This window comes from Adiantum capillus-veneris, chromosome 13, assembly GCF_014529385.1.
Source record: "Adiantum capillus-veneris isolate H3 chromosome 13, ASM1452938v2, whole genome shotgun sequence".
NCBI lineage: Eukaryota > Viridiplantae > Streptophyta > Polypodiopsida > Polypodiales > Pteridaceae > Adiantum > Adiantum capillus-veneris.
The window spans coordinates 38,422,524-38,442,755 of NC_140943.1; the positions used below are offsets into that span (position 1 = coordinate 38,422,524).

General features: G+C 42.9%; 1 protein-coding gene across 2 annotated transcripts in view; it reads right to left on the minus strand.

The window, feature by feature from the left end:
* Positions 1-8,519: 8,519 nt before the first annotated feature.
* Positions 8,520-20,232, minus strand: part of LOC147443835 (ABSCISIC ACID-INSENSITIVE 5-like protein 5) — a 66,438-nt gene continuing 54,725 nt past the window's right edge. The window contains exon 4 of one of the 2 annotated variants that reach the window (XM_086526631.1): positions 8,520-8,938. In XM_086526631.1, coding sequence (XP_086382757.1) covers positions 8,831-8,938 — 108 coding nt within the window. In that variant the 3' untranslated portion in view covers positions 8,520-8,830. The remainder of the gene's footprint in view (positions 8,939-20,232) is intronic. The other variant, XM_086526632.1, reaches the window with a different exon arrangement.

Genomic DNA, 20,232 nt, shown 5'->3' on the forward strand with positions numbered 1-20,232 from the left:
GTGCTAAAAGACAAGAGCCTGGTAAGAGACGTACCACTCGCCCCAAGAAATGTGAAGAAACGTTGTGTTGGATTCTTAAAAAACTATTGGAAGCCCAAGGCTACTATGAAGGAAATGATAAAATTTGGGTACCAAAACGTAAATTGTGCTCTTACCTGTCACCTGGTCCATGTGAGCCCAATCCCGTAGCTCCAAAATAAATTGAAATTTATGAAAAGAAAAAAATCACAGAATGCTACACACTCGCTCCAGAGCTAGTTTGGGTACCGAAGAAAGAACGATTTTGTTCCATCTAGCTCAGGATCAGGGAAGTCAAATGAAGCTTCTTTCTCTTCATGTAGTTCATATACAAAAATAGAAGCTTCGGCACAACCTCCACCTACCATTGTACATATCCATGCAAACAAGAAAGAGTTTGCACCTCTCGTTGTAAGTTCACCACCTACAACAACGTCGCAAATAAAATCATGGGAGAGTACCTTACCACCCTTGCAACTAGATGACACGCATAGGGCGGTCGAAAACTATTGTTTAAAGCCTTCACCCATAACAACTTGGAACAATTGGTTTCAAAAGGTGACAACGTCATTTCAAAAGGTATGATCTACTCAAGGAAGGGGGAGTGTTTGCTGACATCCATCATTCACTTGCTTTCCTCTTAACCTTCCTCCCTGACCTCTCAATCTCCAATCTTAGGGAATGTATATAGAAAGTATAAAGTAAAAGAGCAAGAGCCATCAAAAAGAAATCTGAAAACCTACGAATTCTATACATAACATAAAATCATAAAAACACATTATGCACAAGGACACGACCTTTCGACATGACCCTTGTAATATTTGCACTCTAATCATCATCTATCTGTGTGTACAAATATGGTTAGTACGCTAGAGTCATCCACTCCTGCCTTGGGTGAGAGGTACCCTCGTTACCTTTCACAAGTGTTTTACATGGTCTTTCCGGTGCTTGCGTGTGAATGGGATATGGTAGGTACGCTAGCATGTGAGGAATTTCGACGAGTTAGAATGGCTGATATGTCTCTTGACCACGACTGATCCATACTTAGTAGAGAGCGTTTCTCTCATTGCACAAGCCTACCCTTTTGACCAAAATGACTATAGACGGCTAATGACCTTCTTAATAAACATTGGTGCCTCTAATGATGAAGACAATTTACTTGATTACACGGATGACACATACGGTCTCACGGATGATGACTTTATTTTTCTCGATGATGAAGATAGGGGTTTAGCCTTAGGGTTCCCCCCAATCTATACAATATCCTATTTCCTTGACTCTCTAGGGGAAGTGCAAATAATTAGGTTAGGGTTCCTTATGTTGTTTAATTGTGTTCAATAAGGGTTGGTACCTCTTTCCACTGATGTGCCTTTAGAAGGTGGATGTTTGGTGGTGACTATTATGCAGTTTGTATTACATAAGGATGCCTTCGAAGGACAACGACAATAGATGTTTACATGTTACAACGGATGTTTTTCATTATATCAAGTGTACTACTTCTTTTTATCTATGCTTTTCACAGTTACATGTTTGCATCTTGTCATTTGAGTTTCTAACAATGCATAAAATTTATGAAGTTGTGACATTGCCAATTTAGATGCTATAATTTTGTCAAACTTATAGTACCTTGTTCTTCTCTTTGAGTTTGGTCTATTAGTTGGCTTTAAGTAGGTATCATGACCTTAGGTTAAACTATGCCACTTAATTGCTGACTTTAATTCCTAAATAGTCTAATAATTGTAGTAACTTTAGTAATGTTTTAGGCTATGAGGATATAGTTCTCTCTAGCTTATTTCACCTAAGTATGACTTGTGTTGTGGAAGTCCATGTGTTAAGTTGGTATTTGAGACCTTGAGTCTCCCGGCTAGTTTATGCTCAAACTGGTATTGGAGACCTCGAATCTCTTAGATGCTGGTATATGAGACCTCGAGTCTCTCAGCTAGTTTATGCTCAAACTCGTATTTAAGACCTCGAGTCACCCAGCTGCTGGTATTTGAGACCTCGAATCCCCCAACTACTTGTAACAACTAAGACAAAAAAAAAAAAAAAAGAGAAAGCAAATAGCACAAACTTCCTTATATTTTATGTTGATCACACTTAAGTGGTATAAGTGACAAGATCCATAGTCTTTAGACCCGACGAGCATTCCTAGGATTAACTACTCTTTAGTCGATATTTTTTAATTAATGTTGGTCAATCTAGTACTTATTTTAGCCCTAGCTCTTGTGTATCTCTTAGAGTCAACCTAATAGACCTTAACTCAATTGCATTTCCTTCGAGTACTACGCTTGTTCTAGTTGGCAATGTTACAATTCATGAATATTTTTTTTGCATTTTCTAGAATATCATGTATGCATCTCACTTATTGCACGCTTGCACATGCTGTCTTTGAGCTTTCACAATGTTGTTTTTCTTCTGCTACAGGTTCTCCTATCGTGGATCAATGTTGCATTGTTATATTTCGAGGACGGAATCTACATTAGGAATGGGGGCATGTTAACCACCGGCGTCCACTTCTAGTAGTCCTGGACCGTGGGCCCGGGCCGAGCTTGTTGGTCCAATAGGAAAAGGGTAAGAGTGATCGCAGATGAGAGGCGCACTCTAACTGGAACATTCAAGAGTTAGTTGGCTAAACATGGACGTCCAAGTGTGAATGTGCGAGCTCATATAAAAGTCACCTAAACCTAAAAAACACTCATTCTCTCATTTGTGCAATTGAAGAGTGCTCTTGCTCCATCTCCATCTTCTTCTTCATCTCGTTGTGTGTGTGTGTGTGTGTGTGTGTGTGTGTGTGTGTGTGTGTGAGTGAGAGAGAGAGAGAGAGAGAGAGAGAGAGTGTGTGTCTGTGTGATCGAGCATTGCAACGGTACGATGACGGCGAGATGGTTGAGCGCGACACGGTGGTAGCTCCCTCTTCTTCGCGGCGAGGAATCCTCCACGAAGGCGAGCGTAGGGCAGTGAGTGATACACCCTTGCTCTCTTGAGCTTGCATTCTTATATGACAATGCAAACACATCTTTATACTCCTTAAGATTCTTGATCAAAATCTTTTCCCTCTTCTAGAGACACGTCAATGGCAATGTACAATGGCTTTGGTTCCTCACCTGAGTAAGCCAAGTTGATTTATTTCGTATTTTTAGGAATGTCATATGATTTTGCAAGTTCTTGTAGCTCACACATTGGTTGTTGTACTATTATTTTGTAGTCTTTACTGATGTATTTCTTATAATGTGATGTAGCACTCATGGTATAACCCTGTCTCCCCTAATTTGATTTCATGTTAGTTATCCCCCCTTCTTTGAGTGTTCATTTCAACCCTTGTATTTACCTTTTTGTTATATTTGTGTCAATTGAGGTTCGACAACCTTCTTTGGCAACATGAATGGTAGTTTGAAAGGTGAGCCAGGTGCCTCCCCCTTACTGTTCTTATCTACATGACGTTTTTGAACCTTGAACTTCAATGGTGAGTGGAATGGATGGCCCTTTGCATCTGCTTTTCTTTTTGCATGGCTCTTCTTCTTGGTGGGGCTCTTCCTCTTGGTAGAACTCTTCTTTGTATGGCTTCTCTTTGAAGGGCTCTTATTTGTATGGCTCCTCTTTGAAGGGCTCTTCTTTGTACGGATCTTCTTTGCAGGGCTCTTCTTCTTGTGATCCCTTTTCTTTGCACATCCAAACCCTTGGTGGCTCTACCTTTCTTTGGTGGCGAAGGAGACTTTCTCTTTGTAGGCCGTGTTGAATCAGCCACATTGGTTTTCTCCATCTCAAGTTCCTGTGCTTGAGAAAAATAACACCAAGCTAATTTTTTCCTTTAGTGTCGACATTGGTTTTCTCCATCTTAGATTCATGTGCTTGAGAAAAATAACACCAACCTAATTTTTTCTTTTAGTGTCGACAGTGGTTTTCTCCATCTTAGATTCATGTGCTTGAGAAAAATAACACCAAGCTAATTTTTTCTTTTAGTGTCGACATTGGTTTTCTCCATCTTAGATTCATGTGCTTGAGAAAAATAACACCAAGCTAATTTTTCCCTTTACATAATCTTGTGCATTGTCTAGCATGAGGTATTGCATTATCCCCTTCACATTTGGCATGGGTCTTTTAAACCTTTGTTTTGTTTCTTGTTTTTTCCGATGATGTCTTTGTCATCTAAGCCTTTGGTTTCAAAATTCCAAGAACTTCTCTTTCCAATACCTAGCTAGCATACATGCTCGTACATGTTCTATTTCAAAGTCATAACCACTCATGGTCATTGGACTCCACTCAAATTGGTCTGTAGCATTCTAAAATGCCTTAGAGGTTTCTCCTTTAGTTGGATCACATATGGAAACTTCATCTTGTATCCTTGTACTAGTATCTCCTTATTTGTGGACCTTTTCACATTCTTGATATCATCCTTAAACTCACTATCAATCTCCACTTTCTATGGACACCATTTGCATTGGAATTATGTCATAACCATCTTTGTTGCAAAGCTTTGTAGAAGTTCACTCGTTGATGTATACATCCAAAGTTGTCAAGGTTTAAGTCCGTTCCAAGGGTTCAAAGAGGTGATCAAGGATTGGCTGTGGTATGTGGGCTTCACCTACCACATCCCTATCCAAGATACAACTTCTCTCAGAAAGCTATCCTTTTCAAATGGTCCACACATCCAGAGATGTGTTTTGGCATTCCACAATGAAGGCAGCTTTGGGTCATCGGTTGATATAGAGTTAAACTCTTTTAGGGGTGTTTTAGATACATCCCAATAAGAATGATATGCCAAGTTGACGCGAATGATCGACTCATCTTGTCTAAGGTATAAGTAATTATACCCCCAATATATTAATGGTCTCCCCAAGATGATCTCATAGTCTGATTTTGTGTCAAAATCTACAATTCCAAAGGCATGTCGATCGTCAATACCACATAAAATGACCATTACTTTTTCTAGAAAGCCTTTCTACATGTCCATCCGCTTGTTGGAGTTTAAAGCACGTTTTTCGTATAGCAAGTTTTTCCAAACTTGTTTAGCATCTATGGCAAATACCAAATCCATTTTCCAATATGGCAAAATATATTACCCCAGCATACTCTACAAAGGTAGAAATGTATTGCCCTCTTTAGCATCACACTAGTCTCATATTTAGTTTTGAAGAACTAGTTGGATTCCCTTTCTTGGAGACTTTTCTTTACTTCGTTAGTGTAGGAGCCAAAATCTCTATGCTGCGCTCTCATTAACCCATGTGGCTAAAAACCTTAAAAAAAACTACGTCGTCAAAAGCCAGGTTCCCAGAAGCACAGGCAGCTCTAGGCCTATCGCCAGCCAGAAGTCCGCTAGATTAGCCATCTCCAGCCTCCCTCTCCTCTGCAGCAGAATGTTATTTGGCTTCACATCCAGATGCAACACTCCGTTCTCCTCGTGGCAAAACCTGAGAGCGGTGACCATGGCCTTCACCACCAACGCCCCCTCATGGCACGTCACCTTCCACCTTCGCACAAATCCATCGGTACGCAGGGCCTCCCATTGCCATCTGTCAGATGCACGCTACGCAGCCTCACTAGCGGCATTACTGCTGTGACCACATGAGTGGATTGGCGCCGCATGATGCGGATCTCTGCCCCAACCAATCGAAGTTGGTGCTTGCGGTGCGTTTCATGAGCAGAAAGCTCTTTGACCAAGATCTTGCAGGCCATGATATGATTTGCCCCGCAAGGTAGCAGCTCTAACTCGCCACTGCTGTTACTTTGATGATTCCTTTTGACTTTGAATACCTGCCTATAGCCTCCCTCACCAAGAGATCCTATTATCTCCAAATTGGAGTCATGCAGGCTAACAAAGCGCTCTAGTTTGGATTTTTCATTATCAATTATTGACTTAGACCCTTGATTCCCATATCCCTTAAACTTTTATGGTGCTCTTTCCACATGTGGTCTTACCCTTAACAACTCAATTGTTTTGATGTTTAGCGTTCTTTGGGAAAACTTCAGAAAATGACCTCCCTTTCTCACACAATCTTGACAATATACCGTAGGAGGCAATAAGTTTCAGTCAAGTTTAGAGCATTCGTTCTCATCAGTAATCATGAGCCCATAATTATGGCAACCCCTTGCCCTTCGTCTTGGTTGTGGCTTAGGAGAGCTGGAGGTCTCATTGTGGTATTCACTTTGGAATAAATTGGGTTTACCTCAAAGGGCACATAATAGGGTTGGTCCTCCATAGGTACAAGTATGTGACGGCTTTCCTCCAAAGCCATAGAGGAGTTGGCATTATCATAGGGAATAACTTATTTTTTGCTCCTCTACCTGCTCCTTCGATTGCATCAATATTATGCCCACGAGGCAAGGGAGGTTGTTGTTTTAGGATAGGCCGAGGTCTCTCCATCTCTGTTGTTGGATTTGGCATTTGAGAAACATTAGTAGGACACATATAGGCCGATTGCCTCTGTGGTGTCATGGTTATATATTGCACATTCCCATTATACCGAGTCCTATAGTAGAACTCATGCATTTCATGGTTGGTGCACTTGCCTTCTATGGCACATCATTTAGGTTGTTTCTTTTTCACCATTGGTTACCCTTGAGAAGGTCCTTGACCAACTACTCTCAACGGCATTTGTTTCTAAAGACTTGCTATCATTTGATTCATCTTCTTGATCGTTTTCTCATACTCATTCATACGAGGGGTTACTACCATATCCACTCGTGTAGGTCTGTCCATCCATGTTGTTGGCTTAGGCATTTCAAAAACATTTGGAGGATACATATAAGTTGGTTGTCCTTGTGGTCTCATGGGTAGATACTGCACATTCTCTCCATACTTAGGCCTATAATAGCCACTTGGTTGGTCCACCTGGCACACCATTTACGTTGTTTCTGCCAAACCATTTGTTGCCCTTGAGGAGGTCCTTGACCAACTACTCTCAATGGCATTTGTCTCTAATGATTTTCTATCATTCGATTCACCTTCTTAATCGTTTTCTCATACTCAACCAGGGGTTTACTACCTGATCCATTTGAGTAGGTGTGTCAGCCATAGTATGGAAACTACCATCCTATCACTTCTTGTATCAGCTTCTAGAGCATCTTCTCCATAAATCTTGCAATTATCTCCCAAATCAATCGGTTAAGTATACAAACCTCTAATGTGACATGTTTCATACCACATGCAAACTTGCATGAAGTTTCTCTTTAGAAGACCTTCCAAGAATAAAGAGAAGTCTCTCTTGTTTCGGAATCTCTCGATATGGGCACCTTGCAACATATGGTCTCATTCTACTTGCTCAATCTCTCACAGTGTCACCTTGTTTATGTTTAAAGCTATAGATTTGTCCCAACATGTTAGATTTATTCTCCGTTTTTGAGATATAAGAGCATTGTAGAAAACAATAGCAAGAATTGAATCTCCGTGTAACCAACCCAATTAGAAACATTATACCCAACAAGAATATCACCGCAAGGATAGTGGATACCCATTTTAGCAACTTCAATTTTTGACCTAGGGTAAAACCCCCACTAGCGGACCACCTAGGCTCTGTGACCAATTCCAGAGAGCACTGTTTCGAGCTTGAAATGGCGCAAACGAACAGTGAGTTTAGCAGCTATTCGCAATGAAATGAGCGCCGCGGATGGTCAACCATTGGCGGAGAATGATCGTTGCTACCGAATCTGTGTAACAAAAAGAGGGTCCAATCGCGTGACGGATCAAGGGGGTATTCAGGACAAACGTGACAGCAAGGCTCAAATCCATGCTCTGACGGCCAAAATTTAATCACCACCCCTCTAAGCACACTAGCATTGGGGAAATGTCGTACCCCAATTGGCACAAAATCTTATTCGATATTAGGGGTGGATGGATCTAGTACAGGAAACCCGGCCCCTTATTGGCCCCTTTGCGCTATTGCGGTCCTTTGTACAACTATATGCCTCCCTATAGTTAGTTTATATACATATCACAAGGATTGTATAAATCTTACTCGCCTTGCCTTGAGGAGGCTTAGAATGTCAAAAGACCAAAAAAATTAATAAAAATTGAGCTCTGCAGCTTCTTTGAATATCTATAGCTATAGTGCTTGAAGAGAGGAGTAACGTGAAATGCTTGGTGCAAAATATGAAGATTATGGTGGAAAATGTGGAAGAGAAGTGCACTATGAAGCACAACTAGTGCATGACTGTGAGCGTGTATATTTTCTCAACCTCCACCTCTTGTGATTATTCTCCTTACCTGGATCCTTAGCCATATTCCCACTCTCACTCTCTCCTCTTAAAAATCCGTCTGGTCAACCCACCTATAGTACGCGGGCTATAACCTTTTCGGAAAGGGAATCAAATCACATGATTGGGATGTGGTCATATATCTATTTTAATCTCTTACAATAATTAGATTGCTATCTATTTCAATCTCTTTTCAATAATGGAAAAAACTTAACTCCACATAACATTATGTGCCATTAACTAAAATTGAAACAAGAAGCTTACTATTCAGAACAATATCCTTCTGATCTGCTTCTTTTGTGGACCTAAAATTTGTCAATAATGACTAGAAAAATCAACTTTGTATAGAAGAGAACAACTCACATACAACAGCTTATCATGCAGATACATAACCTCGTCTAAATATTGCACAAGATTGTATGGTTAACTTTACATCCTTCACCAGCCCTCGTTTGTTTTTATGGTACAAAAAGATCACATGAAGCGATCTTAAGGCGATGGAGGTCTAGCGCCTCCAAGATGATTTGACCCAAACCTTGAACCTTCGGTTTTGGTATATGCCCTCTTTTCCACAGTTCACAAAGGTGGACATTCTTTCCTACTGAACTGGTATAAATTGCTATCATGAAGCTGCAAAACCTTTCACCATGGGCCTGTGTGTGTCCTTTTCAGAGAGCGACCTTTGTATCCAGCTCCATTGCCCGCTGCCGGCATAAACGCAAGTATCTGTAAACATCGAAAACACTAATTACTTCTGTGTGGCTACTTGTTCAAAATCCAACATCACACAAACTTTAAACTTCCTACTTGGATGGGCAAACAAAACGATTCACACAGTGCCATCGACTCTATACTCATAGACCTTGTACTGGAAGAGTATTAAGCATCAAATTTTGGCAATGTGATACCTTACTGTCAAGGTCGGGGGGCAGGGGCAGGCCATCCTGGCCATCCATCCAACCCCCATTACTGGACAGAATCAGCCTGCAGAGATTCCGGATGCATGACACCATTAGAGGTGCAGTTGACAGTCTGCAGGCCAATTTGCAGTGTCTTAAGTCAGCACCCGGAATTCTAGCTCTTATCATTGCCAACCATTGCATGGCAGCTCAGCGCTCGGAATGAAAATTGCTGCTGCTCAGCCATAATCATCGCCTGTCTCCTCCAATGATTGCAGGCCAGGTCAGTGCAAGTCAGAGTTGCTGCAAACATCCTCTGGTCGCCAACTCAGCAGACAGGCTATCACCTACTCCTGCTCTCGTCTTGTGAGAGGACACAGCAGGGCCTCGTTCCCCCCGACACTTGTCGGCCAGGAAAGGATCTGCAGTGTCCTTTCCTCACAATGCAGCTCCCCATGGCTCTCAGCCTCTACCAGTTGCCGATGGGTTGCTTGCACTATGGGGAAAGGACACTGCAAATTCTTTCCCTACACCATATAAACATATGACAACCCAAAGCATCTTTAAGGTTAGCATTAAAGCGACTACAAGCGCTTCCCAGAACCGCCCCAGATTGATATCTTGATAAATTTTTAAAGAAATTATTGTAATCTCTTACAATAATTTTTGGAACCTTATGCACCAATTGTGCCTCAGGCAAAGCATAGTATTGACTAAATACCAAGACATCCCCACTAACTTCGTCACTGCCCGATAGTGGGTGTAGAACTCCATATCAATATATGCTCCTACACACCCACACACAAATACATCAATACAAAGATCCGCGTACAGAGTTTCTATCATAACTCTAGAGATGCAGGGCAACCTCGGTCATAATGAAGCCTAGCACTAAAAGAAGCATTAAATAGGAAAGATTAGTACAAAATAAGATAGTTGATCGGGTATATGCACCATGATAGAGAGAGAGAGAGAGAGAGAGAGAGAGAGAGAGAGAGAGAGAGAGAGAGAGAGAGAATTAACACAATATCAACTAGTCGTACCTGGGATGAAAACATCACTATGCAAAGTCTATATGTTCTTGTTCACAAACGAGCAATGAGATGGCATGTTGAGGATGCAGAGCAGCCACCACATAGGCCACCTCATGAGAGGCTGAATCACCTGCAGCAACTGTGGAGTTACTCTGCAAGGTCAAACTTGTACCACTACCCAGCAAAATCGACCTAATGTTACATGTACCTATTGTGGAAGACCTAGACATACAAAAGCTAGTTGCTAGTGGAGACGGTATGATCGTCGCAAAGATGCAGATGTTGATGGTTTGCCTGGGACAGGAAAGCTTCTACCCCTTCTACTCCCAATGCCTTGGTCAAGAGATCAATTGAGGGGATTTTCCTTTAGCCTCTTCATTTGCTTTTACCATCCTCCTATGCCATTTCCTTGGAGTGTTGCAATTACTTCTCGACATCGGTAGCCTTTCTCCTTTTGTTAGAGCGTTCTACTTTAGGGTACTTCTCTTCTGCCTCTCTCTACATGCTTTACCATTAGCCGATGGGCTATGATATGCTCACCTTTGGCACTTTCCATTCATCCTATTCTGCGACTTCTTTCGTCTTTTGGCCATCTTCTGCAGTTTCCATGCGCGACTTTTAAGTGCAGCCTCCACTTTGGTCATCATCACTTGGCATCGGATGATTCGCCGCGTTCTAGCTTGGTACTCCTTTTGATTCTCCAGATTTGTAAGAACTCCAACAATGATATGGATTAGGGTGGATATACCACAGATCCATTCATAACTTAATCATACTAAATTAGAGTTACTTCGTTAAGGCCCAATGCATAGAGTAAAATATGGCAGCAAAAGCAGCTGGATTATTATCCATTGAAGTATGCACAGCATGAGCTCTTTTGTAGAGCTAGAAAAGGTAGTGTAAATGTCACACATGCAAGCACATTTGGTGGCTTATGCTAAGCCTTACACATCAATGGGTTGATTGTACTTTCCAACTCACCTTCCACATAGGATACATCACATGGGATAGGAGGAAAATTGGCTCTGGAAGTCGATGAAGCATGTCCACGTGGCACATAGAGCCATGTGCACTGTCACGTGACACATCTAACCCTATGTGCACGTGGACAAGCTACTTCATGACAAGGGTTCAGTTCAGTTCAGTCAATCTAGAATAGGAAGTGATCTGGCACTTTTGTAATCTGTTCGCAAACCGTGCATGTCCAGACACTTAGAATAGATGCATATCCTCTGGTTGCACACAGCATGATCATCAGATTTCCATCAGGAGCATTTTTACACTGCATAGACCTATTTTCCCTATTTTTGACATTTTTCACTTATTATTTTTAAGTGACTTTTGTTGGGAACTAGGTAGGGCAAATTTGACAAGCATATATAAAAGAAAACCTAGCGCTAGCACTTTCTGGTAGAAGAGGCAGCAAGAACCTTGTGTTCATCAGGCACCTTCTCAGCAAGACCACCTCGGCAGGAGACTTAGTGTTTTTAGCCAAGAACAGCCAGCATTTTTCAGCAGTGCAAATCAGCCCTAGCGTTTTGCATTTGAAGGACAGCCCGGCAACAGCAGGACCAGCAGAAACACTAGCATTTTTGCAGCAAGATTCAACCAGCCCTAGCGTTTTTGGATCAGCAAGGAAGACTAGTGTTTTGCAGATTTAGCGCGACGGAACCAATATTAGCATCAGCGTTTTCAGTTTTCAACATTTAGACACAGCAGAACAAGTCCCGAACCTCGCAGATCTCACCTTCCCGCACGCACAGTCAGATCCAGCGTAGTTTGCAGATTCAGCCCGGAAAACGCAGATTTCAGCATTTGCGTTTTCAATGCGTCGTCGTCGCATCGTCGCCATCGACATCGTCATCGACATAGAGCCAGAATTCAGCAGATAAAGATTTGCAGATTTTAGCCATTAGCATTTTCAGATTTCAGCCCGTCTCGTTGTCGACATCGTCGGCGAGTCCAAAGCATTGTAGAGATTTGTGCAATCAATAGTAGACCGCTCTCGCCATAGAGAATGGGGCCTTCGGAGGAGGGTTTGACAACATTCTGGTGTCGTATTCTTCTCTCTCTATCTCTCAGTCTCAGCACCTTCATTCACAGTGTTCATCACTTTGTTTGTGTCCATTGCACTCTCTCACTACAGGAACGGAAGGCTCTCCCTTCCGTAAGTAAAAGGAACCCTTGAGCACAGTTTGGAGCACTCATCTTGAGCGAAGTTCAACATTCACTTCCGCTACAGGTGACATCCCCTCTTGCTTAAGGTGAGGTACAGGTACCGAACTCCATGCATGCCATAAGATGGTCTCGAATGAATGGCCTTCTAGATAATGTCCTCCACAGCTACTTTTGAGAGAGAGGCTCCTCGGGTGATGTGAAAATGTCCAAAAGACGGGGATGGTGATGATACATCTACTCGCAGACACAGGACTGCCTCCTACATAAACAATTCCCTTGTTGGTTATCAGCCAGCCTTTGCGGCCCCAACTCAGATGGTGTGAACCAAACTGCAAACGGGATGGATGCTCGTAGAGCGAATGGCTGGATATGCAAACGCTCGTACCCACGAATGTTACCAGCTAGCCTATGCCAAGATGCTTCCCCTACGCGCGAAGATTGGCGAGAGCAACGCCGAATGGGAGATGAAGATGCATGTCCTTTGGCATGCCCACCAACCACGGCAAGTCATCTGTATGATGTCTTATGAAATCGCCAAATAACTCCTCACAGATAGAGGCTCCTCTTGGGGCTTCGATTAGATTGTCGTATGATGGAAGCTCTAGATGAATCCTCATCTCTGCAACGGATGTGGCTGCGAATGTAGGCTCACGATGAATGCAAAGTCCGACGGCGGTTGCCTCAGATTGGAACCCTTTGGCTCCTAATTGATGGCCATCGATTGCTACGAAGATGCAGATGATGTGGACTTGATGTGCTGCCATAGATGTGTACAGATCGATGACGATGCAATGCCTCTACTGGAATGATGGACTTCTCCAAGCAAATGGGAGAGATAGTTGTGCAAACAATGCCAAGACTTCAAAGCTAATAGGCTAATTTGGATGGCGCCTTCTTTGTTGTCATAGGCCGCTCACAAATACTGATATTCGCCATCAACATCTTCATGTTTCTAATGCACGTCTTCAATGATGCGATCTGTCATGTCGAAGAAGTTATGACTGCAAATATCCATGCTAGGATTTCTTATGTCTAGGTGGTCAAGCGTGCATACTACCAAGGGGTAGATCTGGGGCTGAGTTGCGCTCCCGATGTGAGAGGAAACAAGGGCTGAAAGCTGGTTGCAGAAAATCAGCCAATATGTCGTGTAAAGCACACAGATGATGATGAAGCCGCTGATGGACAACAATGGGAACACTCAATGCGGCGAGGGAATGGCCGACAAGAGGCTCAATGGGCTCCCTAAGTCTCGGACCACATCAAGGAAGACAACTTTTTGTGGATCCACGCGAACTCCAGTGAGGGGGAGAGCTGAAAACTGAAAACGCTGGACTTCTGCAAATGTGGAGCAAAACGTTGGGTAAAGGCTGATGCAAAAACGTTGATCTAATCTGCTAGTGCTAGCTCCTCTGATTGAAATCAATGGCTCCCTTGCTCTCTTTATAGGCTAGGATACTGGTTAAGAACTTTTTAAGGCTTAGATAGGGCAAAGTTGAGGACAAAGTTATAAAAATAAACCATAAAAATGATTTAAACTTGACTTTGGCTCAGTTTCTGGGTGAAACTGTCGCACATCTGCCCACCCGAATTCCGATTGGCGCGAGGAATGGCTCATTGGATTCCTCTAACCTAAAACTACATGCACGTCATGCTAGATGCCCACCATACTGTAATAACATCTGTCAAAACGCTTGTATAATCCATTTATGCAAGAAGGTTCCAAAACTAGAAAACCTAATCTAAAGGACTCGTTCGGACATGCAGGTCTTGCGAAAGACGCACACAATTGCCAATACTAATCCTCCTAGGATTCTAGACACTCCTATCTAGGGATAGATGGAAAATTGGCTCTGGAAGCTAATGAAGCATGTCCACGTGGCACATAGAGCCATGTGCACGTGACATTTAATAACACAGCAACTTGGTCTTCATTTTCTCCAGGGCTATTGAGATAAGCTAGTTATGTGCAAATGCTTTTGAGCCTATTGACGAGAGAGGACACATCCTCCCTAGCTCCATGACCAATCCATAGAGTTTCATTTTTTATGCAATCTAAGAATGTCTAGCAATAGCTCCAAAATGTCTCTCTAAGGTGATCCAAGCTTCATCAGCTCTGGTACAATTTGTTATCAGAATGATGTCACCTTATGTGAGGATAATCGTGTGCAAAGAGGAATGTAAAGATGCACAATTTGAGGTCTCAATTGAACCACTGTAATGTGAACTAGAGGAGTTCCTTTGAAAAAGTTCACCACAAATTACTTCTTTATTTGTTGTCGTTGAACGCAGCTTGGTAGTGGCTTCAAAAAAAATTATATACTTTGCTTCTTTGAACAAAGCCTGGGGTCTTATGCTTGGTGAGACCAATCCTTAGAGCTTGCATGAAGCGCATTGGAGCTTATGCTTGGGCTATTGGTGGGAACATGGGCTTGAAGCCTTGGAGACTTTTGGCGCTGTTCTCGGAGGGCGGTCATAAATGGAGACCCACAAGGGCCTTGAACTCAAACCGGATGAGCGTGGGAACAAGGCTAGCAGAGTCGTAGGCAAAGTTCAATATGATTGACCACTAGTTTCATGTCCACCACCAAACGCTTGAAATCGATCACCTGACGGTGAGAGTCGGCAACCTTCTTGAAAGTCAACGAAGCAAAAGGCTGCAACTGGTCAGTTGGGAGAGCAAAATGAAGCGCCGATGGTTAGTGCCATCCATCTAGACCCGGCCCATTTCCAAAAATACTTGAGCCTCGACCTTTAGATTCGCCCATGGGCTGAATTAGAGAGTAATTTCAGCCATGAGGTGATCTCTAAAATTTTGGAAAAGGGCTGCTTTTATAGATAAACTTGCCGCTTGAATAAGGAGGTTATATGTTAGTGTTAGCACAAGTGTATTGCCACTTGTTTAAAAAGATAAATTGTCTTTGACAAGTGTCCTTACATGTCTCAAGTGTCTTGGCACAAGTGTCTTGCCTTTTGAAACAAAGAAAAAGTGAATTGCCTTTTGTCTTTGACAAGTGTCCTTACGCATGAAATTCTCCTTTTAGACTTCTTCTAGCCCTTGACTAGAAGCTTCTAGAACATTCTAGAATCAGCCGAGAACTGATGACAAAAATATCAATATGGGAATCAAATGAAAGCTCTTTTCGAGTAGAATACTTAATGCTCAAGCATTTTCAAAACAACACTCAATGCAAATCATCATGCATGTTTTATTGTGTGTGCCTAAGGTAGATTCCATCCGTTCCATATACTTGTATCCATCTATACCTCTCTTCCAATAAGGTAAGATGATATAGTCCTTCATGCTTTTCAAGCATGTCAATGGCCATTCATACTTCCCCACTTCGAAATAGAAGTATGTCTAATCAATCATGGTTCCGTAAACACAAGAACAACTGTCCAATTATGTAATCTTCCAATCGGAAAGCCAAGATATGTAATATTTCATAACTTTCTTTGATTATGGGTTTCAAAGGCTAATGAGAGAGAGAGAGAGAGAGAGAGAGAGAGAGAGAGAGAGAGAGAGAGAGAGAGAGAGAGAATATGGACAAGCCTTGCAAAGCAAACTATGCTATCATAAGAGAGTAAAAGCTCTGCAAATGCTACAATGCCAAAAGGGATCGGCCCCCTCCTCCCTATATAGGTGAGCACAAAATCTACCTCACCCACTCCATCAAAAGCCATGACCCTCAAAACTCAGAAATATGGAAACAAGGAATAAAAATAGGGCGTCACCAAATGTGCCCTAGCGGCCGATTGGACCAAATATGGAAAATCCCCCCCCCCATATGCCTAGAATCTGGAAAAGCCTAACAAGGCCAGGCATAGCCACAAAGAAGCCCTCACTCACAAGATCTAGACAAGGAAACCCAAGAGACGACCTCCAAAACTCTTAACACCCCATCTCAAATCCTCGGAACACAACAAGACCAAGAATTTGGGGCCTCCAAGAGTGACAACCGAATCTACAGATCCAGTTACCACTGCATCAAGCACTCCTCTCTACAAAATACCATAAGGCACCAAGATAGACAATCCTATCCACCAATGGCAACAAGTGGGTTCTTGAAACCACCATCAATGTCCGCTAGGTCCATAGAACCTGATTCAACCATACAGGCTAGAGCATTATGCTTGTACACCATGCCATGAGGAATGTCATTTATAGCAAAAGTTGGGGATTGGCCACGCCTCCTCTAGGAACTAGTCTAGCCATCTTACTCCAAAGTCCGCCTCACAATGCCAAAAGCCAACATACAAGTCCCGGGCTTGAGTATCACAAAGATGTACAACCTTTGACTCGTCTACCACACAGTCCTCCAAAGACTAGATAGGCTCGTGCAGAGAAAGAAATTTGTCAAGAGTGCTATCCATCTGCAAGTCTGTGAGTCATTCATGAAGATGAAGGTATGTCAACAAAGTGTGTGAAAGACGCAACAGGGGGCAATAGAAGCTGCCTCACTGGACTCCAAATCTGAATCTGACTTCTTCAGGTAATTCCTCTGAATATGCCCCCGTTCCCCACACTTGTGACATATCACCTCCTTATTGGATCTCTCACCAGTACCAACAATATTATATACCTAGATGAATCCAGGATAAGCCTAGATTCACCCTTAAAGGAAAGTGCAAGGTATAGACCCATGGTAGTCACCCACAAGACAATATAACCATCAGCTCCATCATGCATAGTATTGACTAAATACCACGACATCCCCACTAACGTCGTCAGTGCCCAATAGTGGGTGTAGAACTAGGTACTAACATATGCTCCCAAACACACCACACGCACACACACATGAGCATACATCAACACAAAGTTCGACGTACTGAGTTTCTATCATGACTCCGGGGATCAAGGGCAACAGTATTATCCTTATGTGCCTTTTGCTTCTACTTTCCTTTCTTGGACGACTCTCCAGCAAGAGCCTTAGAGCCCCCTCTGGATCCCAACCTCCATAATTAGTCCTCCTGGTCCAGCACCATGGGAACAAGCTCATCCATGTCAAATCATCGATACTCCCCGAAGTAATAAAGGCTAAATAAAAAGCACTGCAATCGGGAGTCAAATCAGTTATCAAGATTATAGCCCTATCTCCAAAGGGATTAGCTTCCCTGCTTGAAGAATCACTTGCTGCATCACTTGCATCTTCTCAATGTGATCATTCATGGACTCCAACTGCCGAGGGTCCATACTGCGCAATTAAACCTACAGGTGAGTTCTCTTCATAAGCATCATCATATTATAAATTTTCTCCTAGTGGTTCAAGATAACTCGAGGATTAGTCATACTCTGAACATAACCAAGTGCACATTGCGTACAATCGAGGAAGATAAAAGACCAGATCCTTGCATTGAACCGATCCCAAGTCCATTGAAGCTCTACAAGCTTCTCAACTCCTTGTAAGAAAGAGACTCATTTGTAGGTGCCTTTGCTCGCTCAATCTCATCGTGCACCATCAAGAGAAGGTCATAAGTCTCCAATACTACCTCCAAAAGCACCTTCTAGTCCTAGTACTTTTGGTGGAATTCAACTTTTCATCCTGTGGAAACACGGCATGTCAAGAGGCTGTGGCAACCACTAACCTTAGTTGTTGGTTTCTTTCCATTGATTTTTATTTGATTTTTGGGACCCTCTTTTTGAAGTCACAAACGGTCGAACATTGTGTGGCCATGAAGGGCAGGTCGCCACAAGATGGTTGAGCCAGTCGGCATTGAATCAGGGCAATAAAAGGGTGTCTAGGCTCAATTCAAAGTCATTTAGGCCCCACGTGACACTTAAAAGTTGGTGGGTACTAGGAAATCAACTCAAAAGCGGCAAAGTGGACACATGGCGGCACCAGATGAATTTGACAGTCTAGCATGAAGAGCGGGCCCCAATTTTTGAGAGAGTCACAAACTGCTGACGTGCCAAAGCCCTGAAGAAGGGAGTCAACTTGCAGATGTCGGCCAAGGGGCCTAAACCCTAAAAAGAACAAGTAACAGAAGAAGAAGTCCTACCAACTTATGGGGACCCCGTCCGATGGGGCCCCAAGTGACATAAAGGAAATAAAGCAGGATTCACACACACACACACAAGAAATTGCGTAGTTGCTAATGACATGGCAGATTTTCGAAAATTATGTTGACTGATGACGTGGCAAGCTGTACGGATTTCCGCGTTTTGCGTTGGCTGATGACGTGGCAGGCTGTACGGATTTTCGTAAATTACACTAGCAGCTTTTTGACATTGCTTTTGGGACCAGAAGCTTTTGAGTTTGAAGGCTTTTCATGTAAACTGCTTTTCATAGGCCAAGGGCCTTTAAATATGTGCTAATGGCTCATTCTTTGGCATGCTTCCTGGAGAAGGTGCAGAGTCTGGAGTACCGGCTTGTACGATGTTGATGCAATATAAAGAAATACTCTCCCAATACTCTCTGGAGTGGAATTCCGCCACTCCGTGTCGCGTGTCGTCTCTCTCTTTCTGTTCAATTGTCATTGAAGTGCTAAAAGTCTATTCTTTTCTATTGGCACATGGTGCCCGTCTTGTGACAGTGGTATCAGAGCATTAGGCGTGTGCTTTTCTGAAAGCACACCGGTCCTACCAAGGAGGAGACAGAGCAAGATTGCACTTTTAAAAGTTCATTGGAAACTTTAGCTTCGTGCTTCGACCCCGGACTTATTAGCCACTCCCACCCTTACTTCATCGCGCATCGGGCGCGCTCCCGTCTTCATCATTGTGTCTTACAGGGCATAAGGCATAAAGAACCCAAGACTTGGAATTCAGGGATTCAGCAGAATATTTGCAGTTTCTGCTCAACGAGCTTCACGACATTCTTTCGCGGCATCCTCAGCAGAATCTTCTGATGCTGCAAAGTTTTCAACAATTTTTGAGCTACATGTTACCCCCTCTAATGCCCCAAGCGGTACCTCCTCCTCCGGCACCAGAAAGTACGAGAGCTTCCAACCAGCAACCTTCTCAGCCGTCTGTTTCGATCGGGGGAGTCTTCAGGAATATGGTGCAGCCATCTGACCCTGATCCAAAGCAACCGCTTGCGGATATTCAAAAGGAAAGTAAGGATATTGCAACACGATCAGTCACTTGTAGATACGCACCAACTCACTCATCCTCACGAACTACTAGAAGGCATGGGCATATGGATTTTGGTTGGGAAAGAAACACATCATACTGAGAGAGCACATGTTGGAGGTCATCATCTACAAATGAAGCCTTGGCCTCCTTTTATAAATGACCGGCCACACTGGCCGGGTTCACATTATATCTGTTTGGACACTAGACACTCATCCAGATGGTGTCATAGACTAGGCCCTCTCCCTTGTGATGGGAACATAACATACTGCCCCCCATACATTAATGTCCTCATCAATGGAGTAGGCATACTCAGCTTTCAATGCTTTTACTAATTCCCAAGTAGCAAACCTTTCAGACTGACCCTTCCATTCAATTGAATACTCATCATACGCACATCGGCACAAATGACGGGTACAATGATCTAAAATAGCCTCTAGTTCTGCTCAATTTGGATATCTTCCCAAACATTTTCTTGATAGGCTCAACAGTGTCGGCTTTGACTGGTTTTACTCTATCGGTGGCTGACGTGAAATAATAGATGCAAGGCAAAGCCAATTTATAGACAGTAGGGTCTATTTTCTTTGTGATCGAGAATGGACCACAAAATCTAGTTGAAAGCTTATCATGCTTTCTAATTCGCATGGTCTTGGAATCTTTCGGTATCTTCAGATAGACCCATTGTTCCACATCTACAATCCTTGGAGACCTCTTTTGAGTAGCATAAGTAGAGACTCGGTCACGAGATGTTCTTATACTATCTTTAGCCAATTCAAGCATTTCTTGCATATTATACAAGAAATCACGAGCTTGGAGATCTGACTTTCGCTAAGGAAATAGCAATAGG